The 22,475-nt window shown below is 36.1% G+C and overlaps 1 protein-coding gene across 1 annotated transcript; it reads left to right on the top strand.

The window, feature by feature from the left end:
- Window positions 1-12,361: 12,361 nt before the first annotated feature.
- LOC126807701 (SCO-spondin) lies at window positions 12,362-22,475 on the top strand (the record flags this gene model as incomplete). Its single annotated transcript, XM_056103284.1, has 10 exons — window positions 12,362-12,620; window positions 12,949-13,076; window positions 16,250-16,529; window positions 17,450-17,518; window positions 17,768-18,005; window positions 18,303-18,641; window positions 19,628-20,060; window positions 20,943-21,336; window positions 21,995-22,292; window positions 22,451-22,475. Coding segments are annotated over 10 exons (2,463 nt in total), but the record flags the coding sequence as incomplete, so codon positions are not given.

A 22,475-nucleotide genomic window follows, 5' to 3' on the forward strand; every position in this document is an offset into this window, starting at 1 on the left:
TGAAAGTAATGATTATGCCAAATTTGAACATCTAGTTCCGCAGTCTGTAGTTATACCAGAGGGTTGACAGATAACATCTTAAAAAAAACAAATCTATGAAAATATATTTTCTAAACCTTTTTTAATTTGGAAATTATATTGTTTTCACGTGTGATAAGTGTTGTAGCGAATAGTTGTAGAAAGGGTCTTGTAGATTAGGACTATGGCGCATGTGCAGTTTTAAACTTCCGAGACGACTCGGAAGTTTGAAACTGCACATGCGCTATAGTCTTAATCTACAAGACCCTTTCTGTAACTACATGTGTTCGCTGAAACACTTAGCACACGCGAAAACAATATTATTTCAAAATTAAAAGAGTTTTAGAAATATATTTTTATAGGTCTGGTTTTTTCTTTGTTTTTTTTACGTTTGATCTGTCAACACTCTACCTATAGGCCGCGAATGTAAACTGACTTTGTTCAAATTTGGCACAATCAATCATTACTTTCAAAGAAAGCATGACACTCTCGAATGTAAATGCATGACCGAATCACTACTGTCATATTGAAATGTGTGTGTTTTTAAATCTTTTTCTTCGATCGCTGCTTTCCTTGTTTCATGTTAAATGATGATCCATTGGAAGGAACATATTGAGTAAATGTACGTTATCACTGATACGGATTCAATATGTAATAATATTTCTCATGTTTAATCAATTTTTGACATATTATTTTCCAGTTGTATCAAACATCATTGATACCATTTTATTGATTCTGGAATTATTTGTAAAACTAAATAAGAGACGTGGGGGTGTGGGGGGGTATGAGGCTTTTAGAGTGTGTTCGTAGTTGAAGATATTACTGGGCCTATTTTTACTCATCTAGGCCCCAATCCCATCAGTGATGTCAAGCGGATGCAAGCCTATATGCGATAAGGTCAATAACGGCTGCGAATCGTTTTCTCCACCTCATAAAAAAACTCCTGCATCTATTTGGGTGACAATTGGGGGGGGGGGGGGGGGGTTGTATGAGGCTTTTAGAGTGTGTTCATAGTTGAAGATATTACTGGGCCTATTTTTACTCATCTAGGCCTCAATCCCATTAGTGATGTCAAATGGAGAGAGAGAGAGAGAGAGAGAGAGAGAGAGAGAGAGAGAGAGAGAGAGAGGGGGTTTAACGTCCACTCGACACAAATTAGGTCATTTCGGGACTAACATATGGTTTAATTTTATTTCAATAAATCGTTTGCGCGTAGGGGTATTTAGCAGTGGGAGGAAACCGGAGGACCCGGAGAAAACCCACGAGGTTTGACAGGCCACCCTACACCTTGTCACGTACAACCGGGGATTCAAAACTACGCCAGTTGACTCAATGACAGGCTGCGAATCGTTTTCTCCACCTCATTCAAAAAAACTCCTGCAACTATTGGGGTGACGTGCTGCACTATGATAATGCTGTGATTTTAAAGAATGTGACCCGATTTGGTTTTTTTACAATCCCCTTCCCACCCTGTCTTCTGAAATCATTTTTAACCTATCGCTCCAGTCATCTATAAATATTGGTGGGTGTCGTACACATGGCAATGAATGCTTACTTGTTCGATACCTCCCGACACCACTTTTTCTTCAAGGAATTAACTTAGCTAACTCACTTTGGTCCTGCTATTGTAATTCTAGATTTTTTAAATATAATACCAAATATAATTCACTTGTGGACACAAAATGTTTCATTATTTTGAGAAAACAAATAATTAATCAACGTTTTCCTACTATCTCTTTTATATTTATCAAATCTACTACTTAGGCCTATATATGATGTAATGAGTACAGCTGTATTTTTGTGACTTGTAGAAAGAGACTAGGACAATAAGTCGACATCTCGACGTTACGATAAAAATAACACGATGATACGACAGAATAAAGTGTCGTATGATTGCGTCAATACTGTCGTGATGTCGTGTTGTCGCGTTATGAAAAGGGCGAGATTTAACATGGCCACTATCAGCCACCATATTTCCGACAGTCTATTTTTCAATATTTTCTTGGCGAGGTCCCCACTGGACTCGCTACTTTGGCGCTCACAAGGGGAATTCGTTGAGGTTCGCAAGTCCGTTCGTTTGACATTTTGTTCTCTAGTCGGATAAACTAGTGATCAGGCGACGAACGGTATCTGGGCAGATCTATTTATCTCGACGATCGGTGCCTGACAGTATACTGTAAGACAGCATTTCCGGCAGTCTATTCTTCAAAATTTTCTGGGGGAGGACTCCCTACTTTGACGCTCGTGAGTGGGCTTCGTCGTGATTCGCAAGTCCGTTCGTTTGACACTTTACCTCATCGATCAGTGCCTGAAATACTGCCAGGCTGCATTTCCGGCAACCTGTTTTTCAAAATTTTCTGGGGGAGGCCCCCTACCCCTAGTTGAAGCTCGCGCCTTTGCCCCCTTAACCTTGGACTTTGCCCCAGCTTTGCCCCTCCAATCACCGACGGCTGGCGCCGCCACTGAGCAGAACACGAGTTAAATAACAAGTCTTCCAGATCCAAGTGTAGTAAAGACAAGTAAAACGAAATTTTGAACTATAAAAACGAAACGAAATAGGATCTGTGTTTTAACCAGATTTGAACAGGAAGTGATATATATTTATCTCTATTACAAAAGAATTATGTCAGGTTGTATGCATATGTGATTTCAAAACTTAAAATCAGATTTTCTGAAAACTTACTTTTTTCCATTTCCGGAATTGTCTTAGTGGACAAAGCATCAAATGACACATCGACAAGAACATACGTCAGTGGTTGGCGGTTATACATATTATAGATTGCACCACATGCCCCCCGCCCCGTCCTAATATGAGTACATTAATATAAACCACAGGTACGAAATCCCCTCACACATTGAATTTTATCTGAAATATTATATTTTTATTTCATTAAACTTCAACGTACATCAAAAGATAGCAGCCATAACTTTAAACTCGCAAAAGTAATTGTTTTGTACTAAAACAACGTAGTTATGTAAAGATAAATACAAATGTACGAATTTTCTGTAGACTGATAAGTTCATAATATGTGTTACTTTTTTCGTACTGACCCCCACATCGTAAACAATTTAACTCAATTTCTAGATAAACAACTTAGTAACGTCGATATGCAAATTCCACAATCCACAGTCGGAGTGCATGTGATTGGCAAGAAGTTTTGTTTTGCTGAAATAATCGTTTCTGATTGATTGATTCTATATTTTATCTGGTATAAAAATCCTTTATTAGAGACCCCAAATCCTTACCGCAAAACACAACCGTGAGTGCAGTATATTTCTTTTATCCTGTGAATAGTTCAGATGCGGTTTTGGGGAGTTTGATCGTGTAAATTGGAGACAGGTGTTTGATTAATACATACTTCTTTTCAAAACACAATTTTCAGTAGCTCACAAACATTTTTGATGTCTTTTAAAAATATTTGGGGTTTTTTTTTAATTAAACCGTGCAATGAGAATTTTTAAAAATACGAAAAAAAAGATTTAGACAGGCTGGCTTTGAGATAAACAAAAATTGTGTACTCTTTGAAAACGTTTCTTTTTTAAAACACATTTTTTTTTTTACAGTGAAACAATTGTGATGGCACCCCGTGCCTACATATGGCCGTCTCTTTTTCTGGGATTTTTGCTTTTTGCATCGGAAACCCAGGCCAGGTAAGCATTCATTTGTATTTTTGTTACTAAACATACATAAAATCACAAAGCAATTAAAATAAGTTTCGCGGTTTTAGGCAATCAGACTTTTCGGCCAAATGGGTAAAGTGGGAAAACAATTTATGATATAATTTAGCTGGCAAAATGAAGTGCCTGAAGTCTATGGCGGTATATTAGATTAAAAATTCGTGTTATCGTCTAATTTCTAACTTATTTTCATGGAATTCCTAAATTAAGACAATGTATAATCCAATTTTTTTATTTGAATTCTATTTCATCTTATTTCATCGTCTTAGTAACACGAAAAATGTCTTTTACATTGACGCTTTACGTATTTAGCATGAACATAGAACAAATTTAAAAAAATTTACACTTATACCTCGCAACCATCATTATTAAGTCGTTTAGTGTCGCCAGCGAGAACTGAGTTTAGTGACTGAGCACCTGGTCAGAAAATGACGTTGATATTAAAGACTCGCTCTTTTTCTGGTTGAATTGTTGGACTGGTTGCTAAACCAGAAAACAACATCGCACGTGATATAATTTGCAAATACTATGACACATAGGCAATACATCATTTGATTTGATTTTTTTTTACAGTTAAGGCAATTAATATTTATGTACTGTTGATCTGTATTCTATTTCTGCTCTAACAACAATGTCACTTTATAATGATAAATATTTTCTTGAAATAGTTCAAAGATATAAGTTTAGAAACCGGAATAATCTGTCCATGTGGATCGCGGATGAAGTTTCTATTTCTGATGAATTCATTATACCAACCAGACTAAGTTGCATTAAGCGATACGGAATGGCACAGATAGCGATATTCTTGACGAAATTAAACCAAAATGAAATGGGTGTTTAATGTCCTACTTTTCTTCACCAACTGGTTTAATGAAGACGGACTTGTGCCATACAGTGTGTTATGAGGAAATTGAGCCCGGGACGGCCTACTCTTATTACGAATTTCAGCTGCCACGTGTTTCCGTCCGATCCGAACGACTAGACACTGCCCTTGCCCTACAATAACAACCGCCTCCGCAAATAATGTCCGAAATTATAAGGGGGGTTGGATGGCCGAATGGTTAGCACGCGCGCGCTGTATCATACGGTCTGTCATTGAGTCAACTGGCGGGGTTTCGATTCCCCGGTTGTACGTGATAAGGAGTAGGGTCGCTTGTACAACCTCGTGGGTTTTCTCCGGGTCCTCCGGTTTCCCCCCACTGCTAAAGACCCCTACGCGCAAGCGAATGATTGAAATAAAATTGAACCATGTGTTAGTCCCGAAATGACCTAATTTGTGTCGGGTGGACGTTAAACCCCATTTCTCTCTCTCCGAAATTATAAAGCTTAGTTTTGCCAGTATGTATACTAGCTGACGATGTTATATTACTCATAGAAATATAATTGACTATAGATTAATATATTTTGCCTGGAGCCACTCTGCTTGGCAAAATATCATCTAGTTGCCAAAATAAAGTGCCCGAAATCTAACAAAACACTAATTTTACTTTTCTGTTAATTGAATACCGCGAATTTGTACAGAATTGACTATGGGTTAAAACATTTTGTCCGGAACCACACTGCTTTGTGCGCCATTTTTCGGACATTGATTATTATTTGTGAATGTAGCCCCAACAGTGTGATTGAATGATCGGAATTCAGGTCGGCATATTGGTTGCAAAACCATTGGACAACTTTGAAGTTGCATCTGCTGCGGTTAAATTTTCAAAGTTTTCTCGGGGAGGGCGAGTTCCCAATACCCCGCGCCGACCGGTACTCTGTGGACTAAACGGTTGATTGGTTGTCTGGAATTCAGGTCAGGCACCTAAGTTAGACGGCCGTCAAGTTTTCCAAACTTTCTTGGGGAGATTTCGGCGGTCGCCGACGATCGGCGTCGCCGTCTGTAAACCAGAATTGTTTCGGGCATGTCAGGATCCCCCCCCCCCGCCATCACCTTTCCTCACACACACACATACCCACCCACCCCCAACACCCATTGGGCCCTTATGATACCCAGTAGCCTTTTATAGTTCAAGCAGATATTTTTTTTTTCTTATGAGATTAGCATATGGGCGTTTATTTTTAAATCTTACTTACATCGTTTAACTAGTAATACAGATGAACCATATCTAAGTTAAATTACTTGTAGTTATTGCCCTTGTCATAAAAACTTTGCTATCAATCTCTGAGTTATAGTTTTTGAGATTTTATTTGGAACTTGACGGAATTAATTCATCATTTGTAAAGATGACCTCTCGAGTCCAGCATCAGTTATCTGGTCTTATTTCAAAACTGATGATCAATTAGTCAAACCTTATGTAAAAATAGAGTTGTATGTCATTATTTACAGTGTAGTCGGGTCTATGTAACCCTCTAATCTGTATGGTCCAGTTTCTGACGTTTCTTGTTAAGACGTACTGAGGTTTTTGAAATGGTAATGGGTCACAGTCATATTCAAATTCGTGATTTAAACAGGAATAACCCTTATTAAACGTCTATCAACTTACCTCCTAATGGGCAACCTATGTTTTATAACAAAAATTGATGGCCCACCCTATCTGTACATTCTTATTGATCAATTATGTTTGCCCCAAACACTGTATCTCATCATTAACTGGATGAGAAGTGCAGAAGAATAGTTTATCGGGCAATGGTTGGCCTTTACATAACAATTTGACACAGAAATTAAAATTGCCATGCAGGATTGTGGTTTACAATAAAATATTTATGATTTTTAGCATCGCCAGAGAAGTCCTCCTTTCTACGTTCAAAACATGATTATACGATGATGTGAACGGACACATATGACCGCCTGGACTGTTTCCCAACAAACTTCACAATAATTCATTACAACTTTTGTTTCAGGACAAGAGTCCGACGAGATGGTAGTGGTAAGTATAGGATTTAAGAATGTTATACGTCAGTATGATTATATAGAAATAGTTCAACAGTACTGTTGTCAGTGGTTGTGTGCTTGACGTTTAACGGCATTCGTCACTACTTAAAAATAATTGGGATATGTTTTGGACTTGGATTTCAGAAGTAAAAGGCTACTGGCTTTTGAAGAACGTTAGCCACTGTCTTCCGCTTGAAATCTAAAATGTGACCGGATTTATAGAAATAGGGTACATGGGTAAAAAGAAAATTAAATTTTAGAATCGAATTGGTATGCTGCTAAATTGGCAATTATGTTACGAAATGGCCGAGATATTTAACTCTGATTTGGTAAATACTTTAACTTTAATTCTAATTAAAAATAATTGACAATTATTAAATAGCAATCAAAATCAGTAAATAATAGCCTCAAAAGGTAAAACATTAAACTAAAACGTTAGCCATATTTTCCTTTTTTATATTGGGGGAGTCCTGTGACGAGGAAATTGTATTTTAGGCATAGGGGACAGTTTTGTTATAGGTGAGAGTAATCAAATACTGTATGGATCGCATCATTGTATTGGTATATTTGGAAAGCGAAGGAATCTGAATTCGGAAGCCTTTAATTAGCAACTAATAAAGTGTGTGGGGGGTGGGGGGTGTGTCTTCAAATACATTTCAATGAATAAAAGTTCGTTAGACCTCTTAATTAACTCTAATCTGAAGCAACTATCTAATGCTCTGTAATACATTTTCAAAGAAATACCAAGTTTCCTGGCTAACATTCACCCGGTGCCTGGAAAAATTTCTGAACTATCTGGAAAGCGTTGATACATTCTTGAATGATACCCACTATAAGTTGAGCATGCACTAAAAATAGTTGAATATTCATTGCCAAGTTAAACCCATGCCATTCATTGGCTTATAATATTTTTTTTTAACATTCTGACGATCATAATCTTTATAATAACAATATTAATCATCTGATTAAATAATGATTGGGTGTGGCATACTGCACACAGCGATGCATCTACTGCATACCCCGAGAATATAGGCGGAGCTAACTGTAGACAGGCAGCCTAAGTTTGGGATGGGGGTGTGGATCATACCGAGGTTTTACTACGTCCGGTCAAAGCCAAAGGCGTGCCTTTTATACGAGAATTGTGTGTGTGTGTGTGTGGGGGGGGGGGATCTAGAACATTAACGTGTGCGCCTGAAATCATAAGATCTGTCATTTAGTAAGTGGTGTTATTTCGATTCCCCGTTTGTACGTGACAAGGAGTAGGGTCGCCTTTCGAACCTCGTGGGTTTTCTCCGGGTTCCCCGGTTTCCTCCGACTGCTAAAAAACACCTATGCTAAAGCGAATTATTAGAATAATAATTAATAAAAAATGTCTATTTACCTCCTGATCAAAATCATGACTATTTACCAAAACCTGACAGAAAATATACAAACACTCTTCTTCAATACTAGTCAACAAAACCGTCATGCAAAAGGGGGCAAAGGTGGTGGGGAAGAAAGAGTACAAGGGAAGCAAGCTTAAAGTATACTTCATGTGTAATGGGTATGAGAAGCTATATTCTGATTTTTATCTAGTTTCAGAAAATGGTTTATGTCATGCTATATCTGGACCGGCTCATGGTAAAGTGAACTGTGCAGATGACCAATTTGATTAGTTAGTATATTATTGTATATTAACGTCATCTTTGATTAACCTAGCGAATATTCACTGCTGATCGATCAGTGTGGTAAAATGTAGAGCTCATCAAGTCACCCGACCTTAACGTATACCGTTACGCCCATTCAGGTGTTCCCTGGTTATTGGTTTCAGTTGCTATAATGTCTCTTTAGAGAAGATTTTACACCGCTTATAGTTTTTAATTGCACTCATTTTGACAGTGTTTGTAGGTATATCTTTTTCTGATTTTTTTTTTCGAAGACCCACGGTTTGAGTCGCTATCGGCGTTGGCTCGGTACCTCACCACTTAGCCTTGACATTTTAAAAACCAAAATGGTTGATATACAATATTTAAAGCTCTCTGGATATGTATTTCATACAGATAACAGATGAAAAAGAAGCGCCTATTATGAAATGGGTCCAATATAAAATCATGGAACCAAAGAGAAACGTCACCAATAAATCCCACGCATTAAAGGGTCAATTCCGATAATATTTTAGAGAATAAAACTGCTTAGAGTTAAAATCCCCTAAAATCCATTACCTTAGGGCCGAGCAACTAACTCAATATAGGCCTATGTGATACGTTTTCAAACAACTTAAACCTGTCAGTCTTAATCTGGAAATGGAGACCGGTGTTCCAAGCTGTATTATGCGGTGTCTGGATAAAACTAGACTTTTATTTTATAAAAAATAATGTGTAGCCGAAATTTACCTTTCGTTATCAAGTACATCACATGGGTCATTCACTGTACAGACCTCTAACGAAACGGGAATCGATTATAAGGTCACCCAAGGAAAAAATTGACCCGAAATCTTTAAAGGGTTACGTGTCCGGAATAGCCGTTTTGACGTTCACGTCCAAACGACTCATTATTTTGAGCTAAAGTTTTGGGACAGGGTAAATACACCATTCCTCTATATGTTGGCGCTTAAATTTTTTACTTACTCGGACTTTTATTTTTGAGACGCTGTTCAAATCGGCATAGTCCCTTTAAAGGAACTGATAAAATCGGTATCTGCTCAGGAGTCAGACTAATTAATTCTCGGTTATATTGAAATGGGTCCCATATAAAATCATTGAACCAAATAGAAATGTCACCAATGAATCCCGCGCATGATAGGAACCTTGAAAAACCAATATCTGTACGGAAACCACATTTTATGGTCAAGGGGACATAACTTTAGAAAAAAGGACTTGTTTTTCAGCATCTGCACATCTACCTGTGATAGTGGTTATCAATTTACCACAAAACAGAGTTCTATCGATCGAACATGTGACCAGTATTCAGGGGAATGGTATGATGGCAAAGACTTTCCACCATGTGTTCGTAAGTTACCAACCTGTTTGTCTTGGGTTTAGTAGGTCATATAAGAGTCATATATAAACATCAAGAAGAGTGTCATAGAAACCTTGAAATAAACTGGGTGATACTGTGAGAAACATCAAAAATAAAACAATAAATTAATAGCTATGTTAACTCAAATAAAAATTGGTAATTGCATCCACTCACAGAAGTACTCATGATGAGCATATTTTTCTTACTTGGCAATGCAAAATATCCTATATTAAATGAAACTTTTCGTATTTACAGCTGTTTGTGCTAAGAACTGTGCGAACAATGGTACCTGCATTGGTCCAAATCATTGTAAATGTCAAAATGGATGGAAGGGTGACTACTGTGAACATTGTAAGTAACAAACTATTGGTATCCGGCTCATTATTCATGAAAACTAAATTAACTGGAATATAAAAACATGGTTCTGATAATGGCTGCTCAGTATGGTAAACAAGCAGATTGAAGTCATTGATCTTTATTAGATGCTGCTATAGATAATTTACTATTTTTTAAAGAGATTAAAGTTTCCATGGATCAGACCCTACTTGTGGTAATGTACGGTAACTGTTAACAAATAGCATGACAGTAGTTGTGACTGTTGCCTTTTAACCCCCCCCTCCCTTTCACCTGCCCCCCCCCTCCCTTTCACCTGCCCCCTTCAAAACTAATTATATATAATTGATGGTATTTAAAATGTCTATAGCACCATACCTCAATTATCCAAAGAGATACCTATACATGTTTTCTCTTCAAAAATATAAAATTTGTAAAAATCAGACTAGAATATATTTAGCAACAAGAACATTTCTTTCCTATATCCTGCCAATGTTTGCAGGTTGTTATAGAAATGGTTGTGTAGGATACGATTATTTTTCATCTATGTTTTTTGCAGATGATCCAAAATGCTTACAACGAGAAGGACCAGAATTTGGAACAATAAAATGCCAGAATTTAGATGATGGTTTATTTTGTCATGTATCTTGTAATGAAGGTTATACATTTGAAAGTTTGCCAGCTGTGCAGTATACATGCAATCAAGATACTGGTTGGGATCCACCAAAAGAAGTAAAAATACCAAACTGTATTCCAAGTAAGTAACTAACTATATAGCTAGCCTGAATCATCCCCGGCCTCACATTAAACAACACGTTGTATATATAGCCCAGGGCATGTTTAATAGCTATTTGGAGCAGATGTTGGATGAAGGTATAGCCGAATGAATCAAACTCGGGTAGTATATTGATGTCCACAATTCTTGTAGGAACCCCACAGTACCCTTGCCTGGCAACAATATTTAGACGAGCAGAGAGGTGGAAAACTTATTTAAACTAAAAAACGCACATTTCCTGTGTTGGAAGTCGATTGGACTCTCCCAAGCCCCTGGATCTTCCCTGTGAACTGTTAAGTAAACCAATGAAAAACATAAAGCTCTCAAGCTATCTGATAATCTTGAAACGTTGGCCAGTGTATTTGAGGTTTTTCTTTTTCGTTGAACATGCCAGATGATGTGAGACTGTTATTGCTGATTGCCAAGTCTTGTCTTAATCCAGAATGTAAATTATATTTCAGTTCCCACAGTTGGTGTGCCAGTTACACCTGGTCCAAGTAAGTGAACAATATGATTTAAATATGGATCCTATTTATCTTTGCAATGTATAAGTGCAAATATTTCAAGTAACCTAATCAAAATCAGTTGGTTTTTTTAACTGATTTTTCATTTTGAATAAATTTATCTACAATATTTTATATTGTACTCAATTTTACTGAACAGCTTATTTGTTCATCAATTGTAACTATGGTTTTACTAGATTTAATGATCAGTGTACACTGGTTACAGTGAACGTAAATCAAGTGACTAGAGATTTACTGGTACTCTGAACATCTCCAGAGATGGTGCAGAGGGAGTAGGCTTTGTTTGAAATTTGTTTATGATACTTTCCAAAGAAGTAAAGTTGATAAATCCTTGTATAGTTTGTTACAAAATCTATCATATCATTATTTTCTTCAATCTGACTCCTTCTCGAATACTGAAACAACAAAGGGAGACTATATAGAATAGAGGATATTTTTTTCAAAATTTTACCTTTTCTCTGGATTTTGTTGATACAGTTTTTAGAGTATAAGCCTGAATTGATGTTTTTTCTATAAACACAACCAAATAAAGCTGAATAACTCTTCATTCATAGATAATGTATTTCAACAAACCTTATGGTGGATGAAAAGTCATCACAGAACCAATTGGCCGTTTTGAAAAAAAAAAAAAACTTGCTCATGACTGTAGGCTATAGCTACTGGTGCTTGTTTTGGTATCAGTCTAGAGTAGGCTAATACTAGGTGTAATGAACTATATCTAATTCAAGTGTGGTCCTATACAGCTGTTACACTGCTTTCTTGTTATCAGTTTTAAGAGATTTAGGGCCCCAGTTATAACTGTGCATGATAGTTTGCCTGATTCATTTTGTGGATGTTTCTTATGTTTGACTTTGTGGATGTATGATATCTTTTTCAGTTTATACACCATTTCCAGTGGCTGCCACTTGTGTTGCTTGGAGTCAGAATCACTATCGTACATTTGATAATAAAGTCTACTCCTATGATGGTCAATGTACCTATGAGCTTATAACAGATTGTAGCAGCTTCAAGGCTTTTTCTGTTCAAGTCAAAAATGATAGAAACTGTGTGTCAGGGACACAATGTAAGAAAGAAATATCAATATATGTTGGAGATGCTAAAATATCTTTAAAAAGGGTTAACGATGCAGCTCAAGTTAAATTGGGAGACGACATTTTAAAAATTCCCAGCTCACGTGATGGTTTAGTGTTCGAGAAAACTGGACGTTTCTTGACAGTTCGTACTCAGCTTGGGTTTCAGTTGAAATGGGACAGTAAGGAATCGATATTTGTTCAAGTTGAGAAGAGTATGAAGAAGAAAATATGTGGACTTTGTGGTTTGTATGATGGCAATCCACTCAATGATTTTATGATTGGAGGAGATATTGCTCCATCTGTTATCAGTTTTGCACATTATTACAAGAAGATAATTCCTGGTGAAGGTAAATGATTATGAATATCAAAGTATAACCTTGTGTTTTACAGAAAGTATGTCAATAATCTTTAGCAGGGATATGCACAGTTTGTGGAATAAATGTATTGCAATTTAAATTTTTATCCACTTTTGAAGAATCTGCATATTACTGCTCCTCCCAACTTTGTTGATCTGATGTGAATGATAAACATTTGTTGTATACATCAATCAATATTTTTTCATGTCAAATCATGAAAGGAGGTGTATGTATGTATAGTCAAATAAACCTTTACAGAAGACTTTGCCTGATAATAATATGCTCAATGAAGAAGACATATTCTTTTCTATCTCTTCAGCTACTTGTCCAGATTTACCTCAGTCCAGTGGTTGTTTAACAGACACACCAGCTAATATTGCTAAAACACAATCAGCCACAACACGATGTAATCAGATGAATGGGGGAAAGTTCACCTCTTGCAATTCAGTAAGTTTTTATCCTTGGAATGTGTGTCAAGACAAGATTGGGGAGAATTTTTGGAATTTATTGATTTTTTTAAGATTGGCACGAGAATGGCCTTAATTCCTAAATGGCAACAAGCATCAGTAAATAGTACTGAAAACAGTTTTTGAATACCCACAAAGCATATCTCTATCTGATGACTATAAAAATCTAACTTAGTTCAAACAAACCCTCTAGAATATTTAGGACTTTTCTCAAGATTGGATCTTATCACTCAAGAATCTTATTGGGGAATAGTCTCTTCTACTTTCGAGGTTAAAGCATCTGCTTGCATGATGTCTAATTACAAAGTCAAATTGCCAATGACTTCGTACCTGTCTTCATTAGTCAAGTCAGTGCAGAAGAGTAGGATGTTAAACCCCATTTCTTTTTCATTCATTTCAATTGTCAGAATTGGGAATTTTGATTTCAGTTGCTAAGCTCTACCTAGTTTATGATAACATATTGAAAACTAGATGAAATGGATGATATATCTGACTTTGGGATGAAAGGATGTTGCACATACTGGGTTTCTATATGACACCTATATTGACTATAAATTATTATAGTACAGCTGGGAGCCAAGATAGCCCCACATTACACTGAAAGCCAACTGGCAGCGAACTACTTTATAGCAAGGTCCATATTATATGATCTTATTTCATGTTAAAATTATATGGCCATTATGAGAAATCTATTGTAAGGAATATATTTCATTCATTACAAAGCTAAGGTTGCTTTTACCTTGAGATTAGTATCCAAACAGTGTCTGTAGCAACTCAATGTGCAACGATTCCTTACTCCATCATAGTGGGTATGTTGCTTCTTGCTAGATATCACGTATTTCTCTACAAGATCACTTGTAAGGAACCACAAGACAAGCATAATCCATTTCGACCTGTCCGTGCAAATACAATCTTAGATATGAACCTCTCTGTTTCTGATAATGTGTCTATTTTATGATTTTTCTCAGGTTATTGATCCAGCTGTATATATTGAAACTTGTAAGTCAGATTGTTGTAAATTTGATACTGCCTCTTGTATGTGTAATAGTTTTGAAGCTTATGCACGAGATTGTTCAAGAAAACAGATTGTGTTGGATTGGAGAACTGCACAAACATGTCGTAAGTATCCTCTTAAAATTTTCATCCAATCAAGTTTAACGTAATGATGCATGATATTTATAATAACCTTAATAGTTGGAATTCAATGAATTTGATGAAGAATATCGGCCAGGCATTGAACATATGACCATTGAAAACAAACCCAACAACATATTATGTTTTTGATGGAGTAGGATTGCCCGTCTGTAGTTCTCCCTCTCCACTCCTTAAAAGGTAAAGTCTGTAAAGAACCATTATATGCCTAATATAAGGTGCAATATAGTTATAATTTTGTGCATTAGATATAATAATGTACCATATCTATACTTTTTCAACGGAAGTAGTGACAAAGTAGAAGTAGAAACTTGCTTCTGTATATTAGAATACTCCATTTGGAGTTATAACATCTTTTGTCTTTCGCAGAACCAGACACGCTGCACATGCATGACAAATAACATCTCCAGCCTTTTGCAATTGTCTGAAACTTATCATAACCACCAATCATATTATAATCATAAAATCTAGATGATGACATCAAAATATGTCCATTCTTCCGACATTAGTCGAGAGAAACCAAAGATCATTTTGTTTTCTCTTTAACCTTCTTAAATCTCTTTCGTAATATTTTATTTATAGCAATATCTTGTGGAAATGGTATGATCTATCAAGAATGTGGAAGCAGCTGCCCAAAGACCTGTGCTGACCCAGCAGCTACTTGTTCTGATGACCAGTGTGTTGACAGTTGTTTCTGTCCAGAAGGAACTTTGTACCATGATGGTTCTTGTTTCCAACCAAATCAGTGTCCATGTACACATGAAGGAAAGGACTACAAAGAAGGCGAAAAGATACCCAGCGAATGCAATACATGGTGCGTTTCAGTAACAGTGTTTTCATTTCATTAAGTGGAACACAGACAAAACAATTTCAGAAATAGTAAGAGGAAGAATTGAACATGCTACATCTTTTTGTAGAAGTCACCCTTATCAGTAAATTGACCTGCAAATAATGGAAATGGCCACCCAGAAAATAAAATTCTGTTCGAATTATGGGTTCTGGGTGCGATATATTTAAATCTGTGGTCAATGTGAACATTTAGAAATAAGATAATAGTTATACATAGGTATATTTTTATTATTACAGTACATGTAGCAGTGGTAAATGGTCGTGTACAACTCATAATTGTGATAAAAGATGTGCAGCAACTGGAGATCCTCATTATCTAACATTTGACGGAACACCGTTTGATTTCATGGGTACCTGTTCTTATTATTTACTGAAAGATAATAACTTTGATGTTATTGTTGACAATATTGCTTGTGGACATGGTGAAGCTACCTGTACAAAATCTATTACCTTAGATTACAATGGATTAAATATCAAGTTAGACCACAATCACGAGTTATATGTTAATGGTAAAGCAATTACACGTCTTCCTTATGAAGTACCAGGTATTAAGATCTTCATGGTGTCTTCACTCTTCATGCAGGTGAGTTAATTTCTATTAAAAAATAGATAGAATCAATGTTATCATTTGTCATCCACCATTCTGAACTTATGATGGTGTTTTTACTCAAGTCCAGAAACCTGTTGATTTTCTGTAACTTTTGATAACTTCTATAGTTATGCCCCTGTGCTCTGATGTCTAAAAGCTTCCAGCACCAATCCACTTTGCTACAAGATCTTGCTAGCAGCATAGAGGCTTTAAATTTTTCTAAAAGCATTTTGCATGCTTTGATTATTATTTAATCTTTCAGAAATATTTATGTGGTGTTTAGCTTATAACTGCTTAGGCAACTTCGTGCTGTGAGTGTTTTGTAATTTAGACAAAACTTAATGGGAAATACTAAATCCATCCTATATTAGAATTTTGAAAAACTCAGAAAATACTGGAATGTATTGAGGGTTGTTATTTAGTGGCTATATTGTTGGGAGAATTTATTAGGGGAGACATTCAGTACTTATGTGCAAAAATAATAAATGGCAGTTATATTATAAAGGACATCAGTGATAATTGAAGTACCCCTGATCATTTTTCATTCCTTGCAATAATTTCAGGCTGTTCTTGGAAACGGAATAACAATATTTTGGGATGGACGAACAAGGGCATACATAACAGCCCCACCTGTGTTCATGCGTAAAACAGGTGGCTTGTGTGGTTTTTATGATGGTAAACCAACCAATGACTTTAAAACTCCAGACGGCAATACTGAAACAAATCCAAATATATTTGGGAACCGATGGAAGACAGAAACCACCTGTATTGATGTGCCACCTAATACTATGCCTCCTTGTGACAGAAACCCAGAACGTAAACTTAATGCTACCAAAGAATGTGGTATATTGAAAGGGGAAGTCTTTCAAGGTATTTAAACACAACCTATTAAACAAGTTTACAAAAAATCTTGGTAAAAAAATCTGTCTATACCGAGGTTGTTTATTGTCTAATTTCAACAGCTGATACTATTTTCTATATGCATGCTACAACAGACTCTATGGACAGTTTTCGATTAAGGTCAAGTGTTAAAACACTCAATTCAATACAATTGTACATCATTTATAATTTAACTCCATCAAGCACGTCTCCCCGCTTCCTGTCACACTTGCTACTTCCAATCAACAAAATACAAGGCATTACAGTTATCTACCTTTTCCTGCTTTCATCCCACCCAAATCCAACGCACAATGATCTTACCGTTCATTGAAAATTTAGACAACACCAAGATTCTGCAAACAATCTACCAAAAGTCTTTCTCCAAAATGTATCCGCTCCTTCAAACCATGCTACTTCTTAGAGCACTTCAACAACCCTCTAAGTCAATTGAATAACTATTGCGCCCAAGGACTAGTATACAGTTTTTAGAAATCTATGGAACTGTAGTTTTGGACGATTTTGGGTTGTTCAGGAATATATCAGTGTGAATTACATAATTGTCTCTGAAAGGTTATAGTTGTTTCTGTTTTTATCTTAAATCTATATGTAAGTGCTTAGAAATACAATCCATAATATCAATAATAATCACATACCACAGTTTACTATATAGGACATGTAAATACTAAAATAAATGTCCGCACCACAAGTATTAGACTAGTGGTATGTGAGTAAGTGATCCACTTTCATTTTGTCAATGTTTTGTACTAAATTTGCCATTTCAGCTTGTCATAGTAAGGTGGCAGTAGACACTTACATAGAAAATTGTATGTATGACACATGTGCCTGTCAAAGCAACTTTAGTGAATGTCTGTGTCCTAATTTAGCTGAATATGCTAGTCAGTGTGCAATGGAAGAAATTAATCTTAACTGGAGACAGAAAATTCCTGAATGTGGTAAGATTTAAACCATGTTACTGGGTCCTGAAATGGGTTGGCATCCAAAATACTTTTAAGGGTATTTAACCTCATTGATATGAATATATATAGTGTAAACTTAGCCACTGAAGTGAAGCGCATAAGAATAAGATGCTCAAATATATTGAAAAAAATAATCAAATGTCAGCACATGATAAATATTAGATTGTTCATTTTCTGGCGCATTATCATTTATTGGTAATTTGAATTAACTTTTTTTATTTTTAGCTATAAAATGTCCAGCAAATCAGATATACATGAGCTGTGGTAATCCATGTGTGAGATCATGTAGAAATATTGCTTTAAATTTAGACTGTCGAGCAACATGCGTTGAAGGATGTACTTGTCCTTCAGGCTTTACATTAAATGATTTAAGTGAATGTATACCCATTTCTGATTGTTACTGTATATTTGACAATCGAGAATACCAACCAGGTTTCACAACACTTAAAGGCAAAGATTTATGGTAGGTCTTATATGTATTTGTTCATGTCATTTGTTAAGATTGTTCAACTAAATTGGCAAATACAAGTACTTGTATGTTTAAAATTTAAAGAGACAGTATCACTTTCACCTTGAAAATAGATGTAATATCAGATTAAAATATTAATAAACTCAACTACCTGTAATTAGCTGCTCATTTAAAAGAAATATTGTAGAAGCTTCTCTGAAAGAAAGAAAAAAAATATTAGTGGATCATTTGTTACATATTTGTAAGGGCAAATTGTCATGACTTAATATGGAGTCTGCATTTTTTTTTCAGTCAATGTGTGAATGCTCGTTGGTCATGCCGAACATTTGTGACTGAAACTAACACCACAGGTGAAATTTTACCAACTGATGTTGTCATTCAAGCCCCATGTCCCTCCAACATGAAGTATTCAGATTGTGTTAGCAGGTGTCCCCAGACATGTTCCAATCTTCATGATCCTCCCACCTGTACCAATGCCCCATGTGAGCAGGGATGTGTCTGTGAATCTGGTTTTGTATTTGAAAGCAGTCAAGAGAATGCAATGTGCATTCCTAATAACACATGCCCATGTTTTCATGGTGGTCAAAAATATTTCAATGGACAGGTCATTAAAATGGACTGTAGCAATTGGTAAGTCTCATTCTTCCTTTTTTCTCCGCCCATATTTCAGTGTACTATGTTGTCATCCTGTCTGTCGGTCCGTCAGTCCTCCTGTCAAAGTCAACAATTGGTTTGTGAACTTGATAGCGTCTACAGTTTTTGACAGATTCTTCTCGAATTTGATGTGAAGCATTGTGGTCAAGAAAGAATCTTTCGTACCAGAGTTATCCCACCTTTTCTGAAAACCTTATGGATGCAATAGAGGCTGAAGTTTTTAACAGATGTTCTTTAAAATTGGTGGGAAGCATTGGGGTCATGAATGAATTAACCCTAGCTATCCCTTTACCACATTACCCTACTTTCCAGAGTTATCCCCCCTTTCCAAAAAAAATGATAGAGGCTACAGTTGTAACAGATTTATATGAAATTGGTTTGAAGTATTGATGTCAAGAGAGGACGAATCCTATTGATTTTCAGTGCTCTGCGACTGTTCATTCTGTTTTTGAGTTACCTGCTTTGCTGAACACCTTGTGGATGCGATACAGGCTATAGTTATTAACAGATTTTTTTTCAAATTCGGTGGGCAGCATTGGGGTCATGTGAGGACAAACCTTGTCATTATTCAGCATTCTGCAACTTCCAGTTCCAGATTTATTCTCCATTTGCAGAAATATCAAATCTGGTCGACATCAAAGTTTTTCTTCCGGATAAGCTGCTGTTGATACATTGCTGCCTTGTAGGCTATTGTTTTCTTAATCTTAATTTGGTTTATGAATGAATATTTTGTAGATCTTATTTCACTTCAATCCATTACCATGTTTTACTTTTTACACCTGAAATGACAAACTACTCAAGCTTAGTTAATTAAAATTACTGGTCCAGATATCAATGTAGAAATAATCACCATGGTTTGGCAACTTTCTCAGTGACTTCATATTGTAACATGAACATATAAGTTCACCGCATGCAGTCCTAAATTAATTAATTTTTGTACCTTTTTTCCCCTCTATTTCCAGTACATGTCATGATAGAAAATGGATTTGTAATGAAATAGATTGTCCAGCGTACTGCACAGCCTATGGTAATTCCCACTACATAACTTTTGATGGTAAACCATATAACTTCCAAGGAAACTGTGATTTTATACTTGCCAAATCCACAGAATTTGATCGAGAGCAATTTCAGATTATCACAGAAAATGTTCCGTGTGAAGGTCCAGGTGTCATTTGCTCAAAGGCCATTGAATTTACCATTGGTGAACCAGGTACACCAGACTTCTATCGACTGAACTTAGTCCGAGGGAAACCTATTATGGTCGATTCTAAAGCTCCATTTGCTATAACAGATGTCGGAAATTCTGTCATTGTCAATACCCCAGGAGGAATCACACTTTCCTGGGATAAAGGTACTACTGTCTATGTACAGCTATCTGCAGAACACATGGGAAAGGTAAGAACAAAGATCTCAATATGTCTGACTCAAGAATTTATGATTAAGATTTTATTTATAAATTCAAGACATACGTATATGATCACTTATGATGGGCAGAATGATATATGTATATCTGCTGATCCCCTGTTATACATTCATCTATATATACTGATATCCAGCAATGAAGTTCCCTTGTGCTGATAAATCTTTTCTTATTTCTTTCACATTATCATTTATTCATAATTGTTGAGGATCCACGGTGGCTAAGTGGGTATGACGCTGGCTCGCTAGTCTGGAGGTCGCGGGTTCACTCCCAGTGTTGGCTGGGAAAGTTAATCGAGATTTTCCGATGTGGTTTCCGCTTGTCAGTGGTGCAGGACGGAGGGTCTGACAAGGGCAGCTGTCTAGTCGTTCAGATGGGACAAAAAACCAAGGTGCAGTGTACTCATTGGCGTGCACGTAAACGATCGATTGGCAGTTGGAATTCAATATACGAGTAAGTTGTAGCGTACTGTCCGGACAAAATTTCCCTCTTAGCACACTGTATGGCATAAAAGTACCTTCTGTACAGAAATTCTAAACACTTCTTTGAAAATCAATGAAATACTATCCTGAAGAGCTGTGAAAGATGCAAATTGTGGTAGAAAATTGCCGAAGTATATTGATTTGTTTCAAGGATCACTTTTATTTTCCCAACATTTTGTATTTTAAAGTCTCTGAAACATTTGCTGGATAATTAATCCCAAAAATATTGTAAGAGTTTAATCTCTGTAAGGATTAGTTCAGTTCCTTTCATTATTTACAAAGATAATATGACAAATTTGTCAACACTTGGCACTCTGCAAATGTTATAAATGGTCAAGGCAAGTCAGCATCAAAATAATTTGTTTCTTTTTAAAGGTTACTGGACTTTGTGGTAACTTTAATGGCAATCCAAAGGATGACTTTAAAGGCAGACTAGGTGGACCCACCCTTTCATCAGCCATCACATTCGGAGATCAATGGAAAGTTCATGATTATTGCAAAATCCCACCAACAATTGTATCTGAGTGTGAAAAGGTTCCAGCAAGAAAACCATGGGCAGAACAAAAATGTGAAATCCTGAAAACGAAGGCTTTTGAACCATGCCATTCAGTGGTTGATTATAAACCATATTTAGAGAGGTGTGTTTTTGATGTATGTGCATGTAATATGTCGGGAGAATGTGAAAGTTTATGCACTGATGTTGCTGCCTATGCACACGAATGTGCGATCAAGGGAACACCAATAGTATGGAGAACTCAAGAGCTATGTTGTAAGTATAATAGTTGTTTTAAATGTTTCAATCTAATTTAACTAGAATGAAACTATAGACATAAACATGAAATATTTTATTGACATTTAGAATAATACTCTTTGCCAATACTCTAGGTCTCCTTTATAAGATAAACACCAAAACCATATAATAAGAAATTTTGATATAAATTAAAAATGAAAATCTTAAAAACCTTTTCCTCTCTCTGCACCACAATTTAGTGAACAACCAAGCCAGACGAATTTTTAAAAAATTCTCAGTAATCTTAAATGTCAAATCTGAATATGCACTGTTAATTAGCATGCTTGATTAAATTTTGGAGTCACTTGGAGAATGAAAGCCTAAGACCATTGTTGTCTTTCTAAAAGAGTCAATTATGGCAAACAAAATGCAAGAATACCACAACCTAAGTACTTAAAAAGTACATCTGTAGCAAAATGCCTTTCCACTGGTAATTCAACATGGGGTCATTAGCATTTGCTCACATTACATAATTTAGGTTTATGAGTGACTTCCCTACAAATACTTAACACCCAACTTAGGCAGGTCTATAGATATGGCTATCATAAAGATCCTCCACACAGAATTAAGTTTATGGATTCACTAAGATTCTCCTTTAATCAAGAACTTGTCTGATGCCTGTATTTTTATATTTCAGATATTGAGTGTGTAGATTGTGAAGAATATAACCCATGCATCACAACATGTCCCGAAAAAACATGTGATAACCATCTTCATTATGATGAGATAACTAGAGAATGCCTGCAAGAAGCCTGTTATGAAGGTTGTCATAGAAAACCGTGTCCACCAGGCCAAGTGTTTGACAGTAATGTAGAACCAATGAAATGTGTGTCTGTCACTGAATGTCAACCCGCTTGTCTAATTGGCAGTAAGAAATATCGAGAAGGGGAGAGAATTTTTGATAAATCTGTTTGTAATCCTGAATGTGAAGTCTGGTAAGTTCAAAAAGTAGAACAAATTAATCTTTGTTTTGTTTGTGATTTCAGTGCATCAGAATCAAAGGGCATAATTCATACCTGTTGTTTTCACTCTTCTGTCTGTTAACTTTTTACATTTGGACTTATCAAATCTTTTTGAAATTGTCTATCTCAAGGAAGAATCCTATTGATTTTCAATGA

The sequence above is a fragment of the Patella vulgata genome, chromosome 9 (genome assembly GCF_932274485.2).
Source record: "Patella vulgata chromosome 9, xgPatVulg1.2, whole genome shotgun sequence".
Classification (NCBI taxonomy): Eukaryota; Metazoa; Mollusca; class Gastropoda; family Patellidae; genus Patella; species Patella vulgata.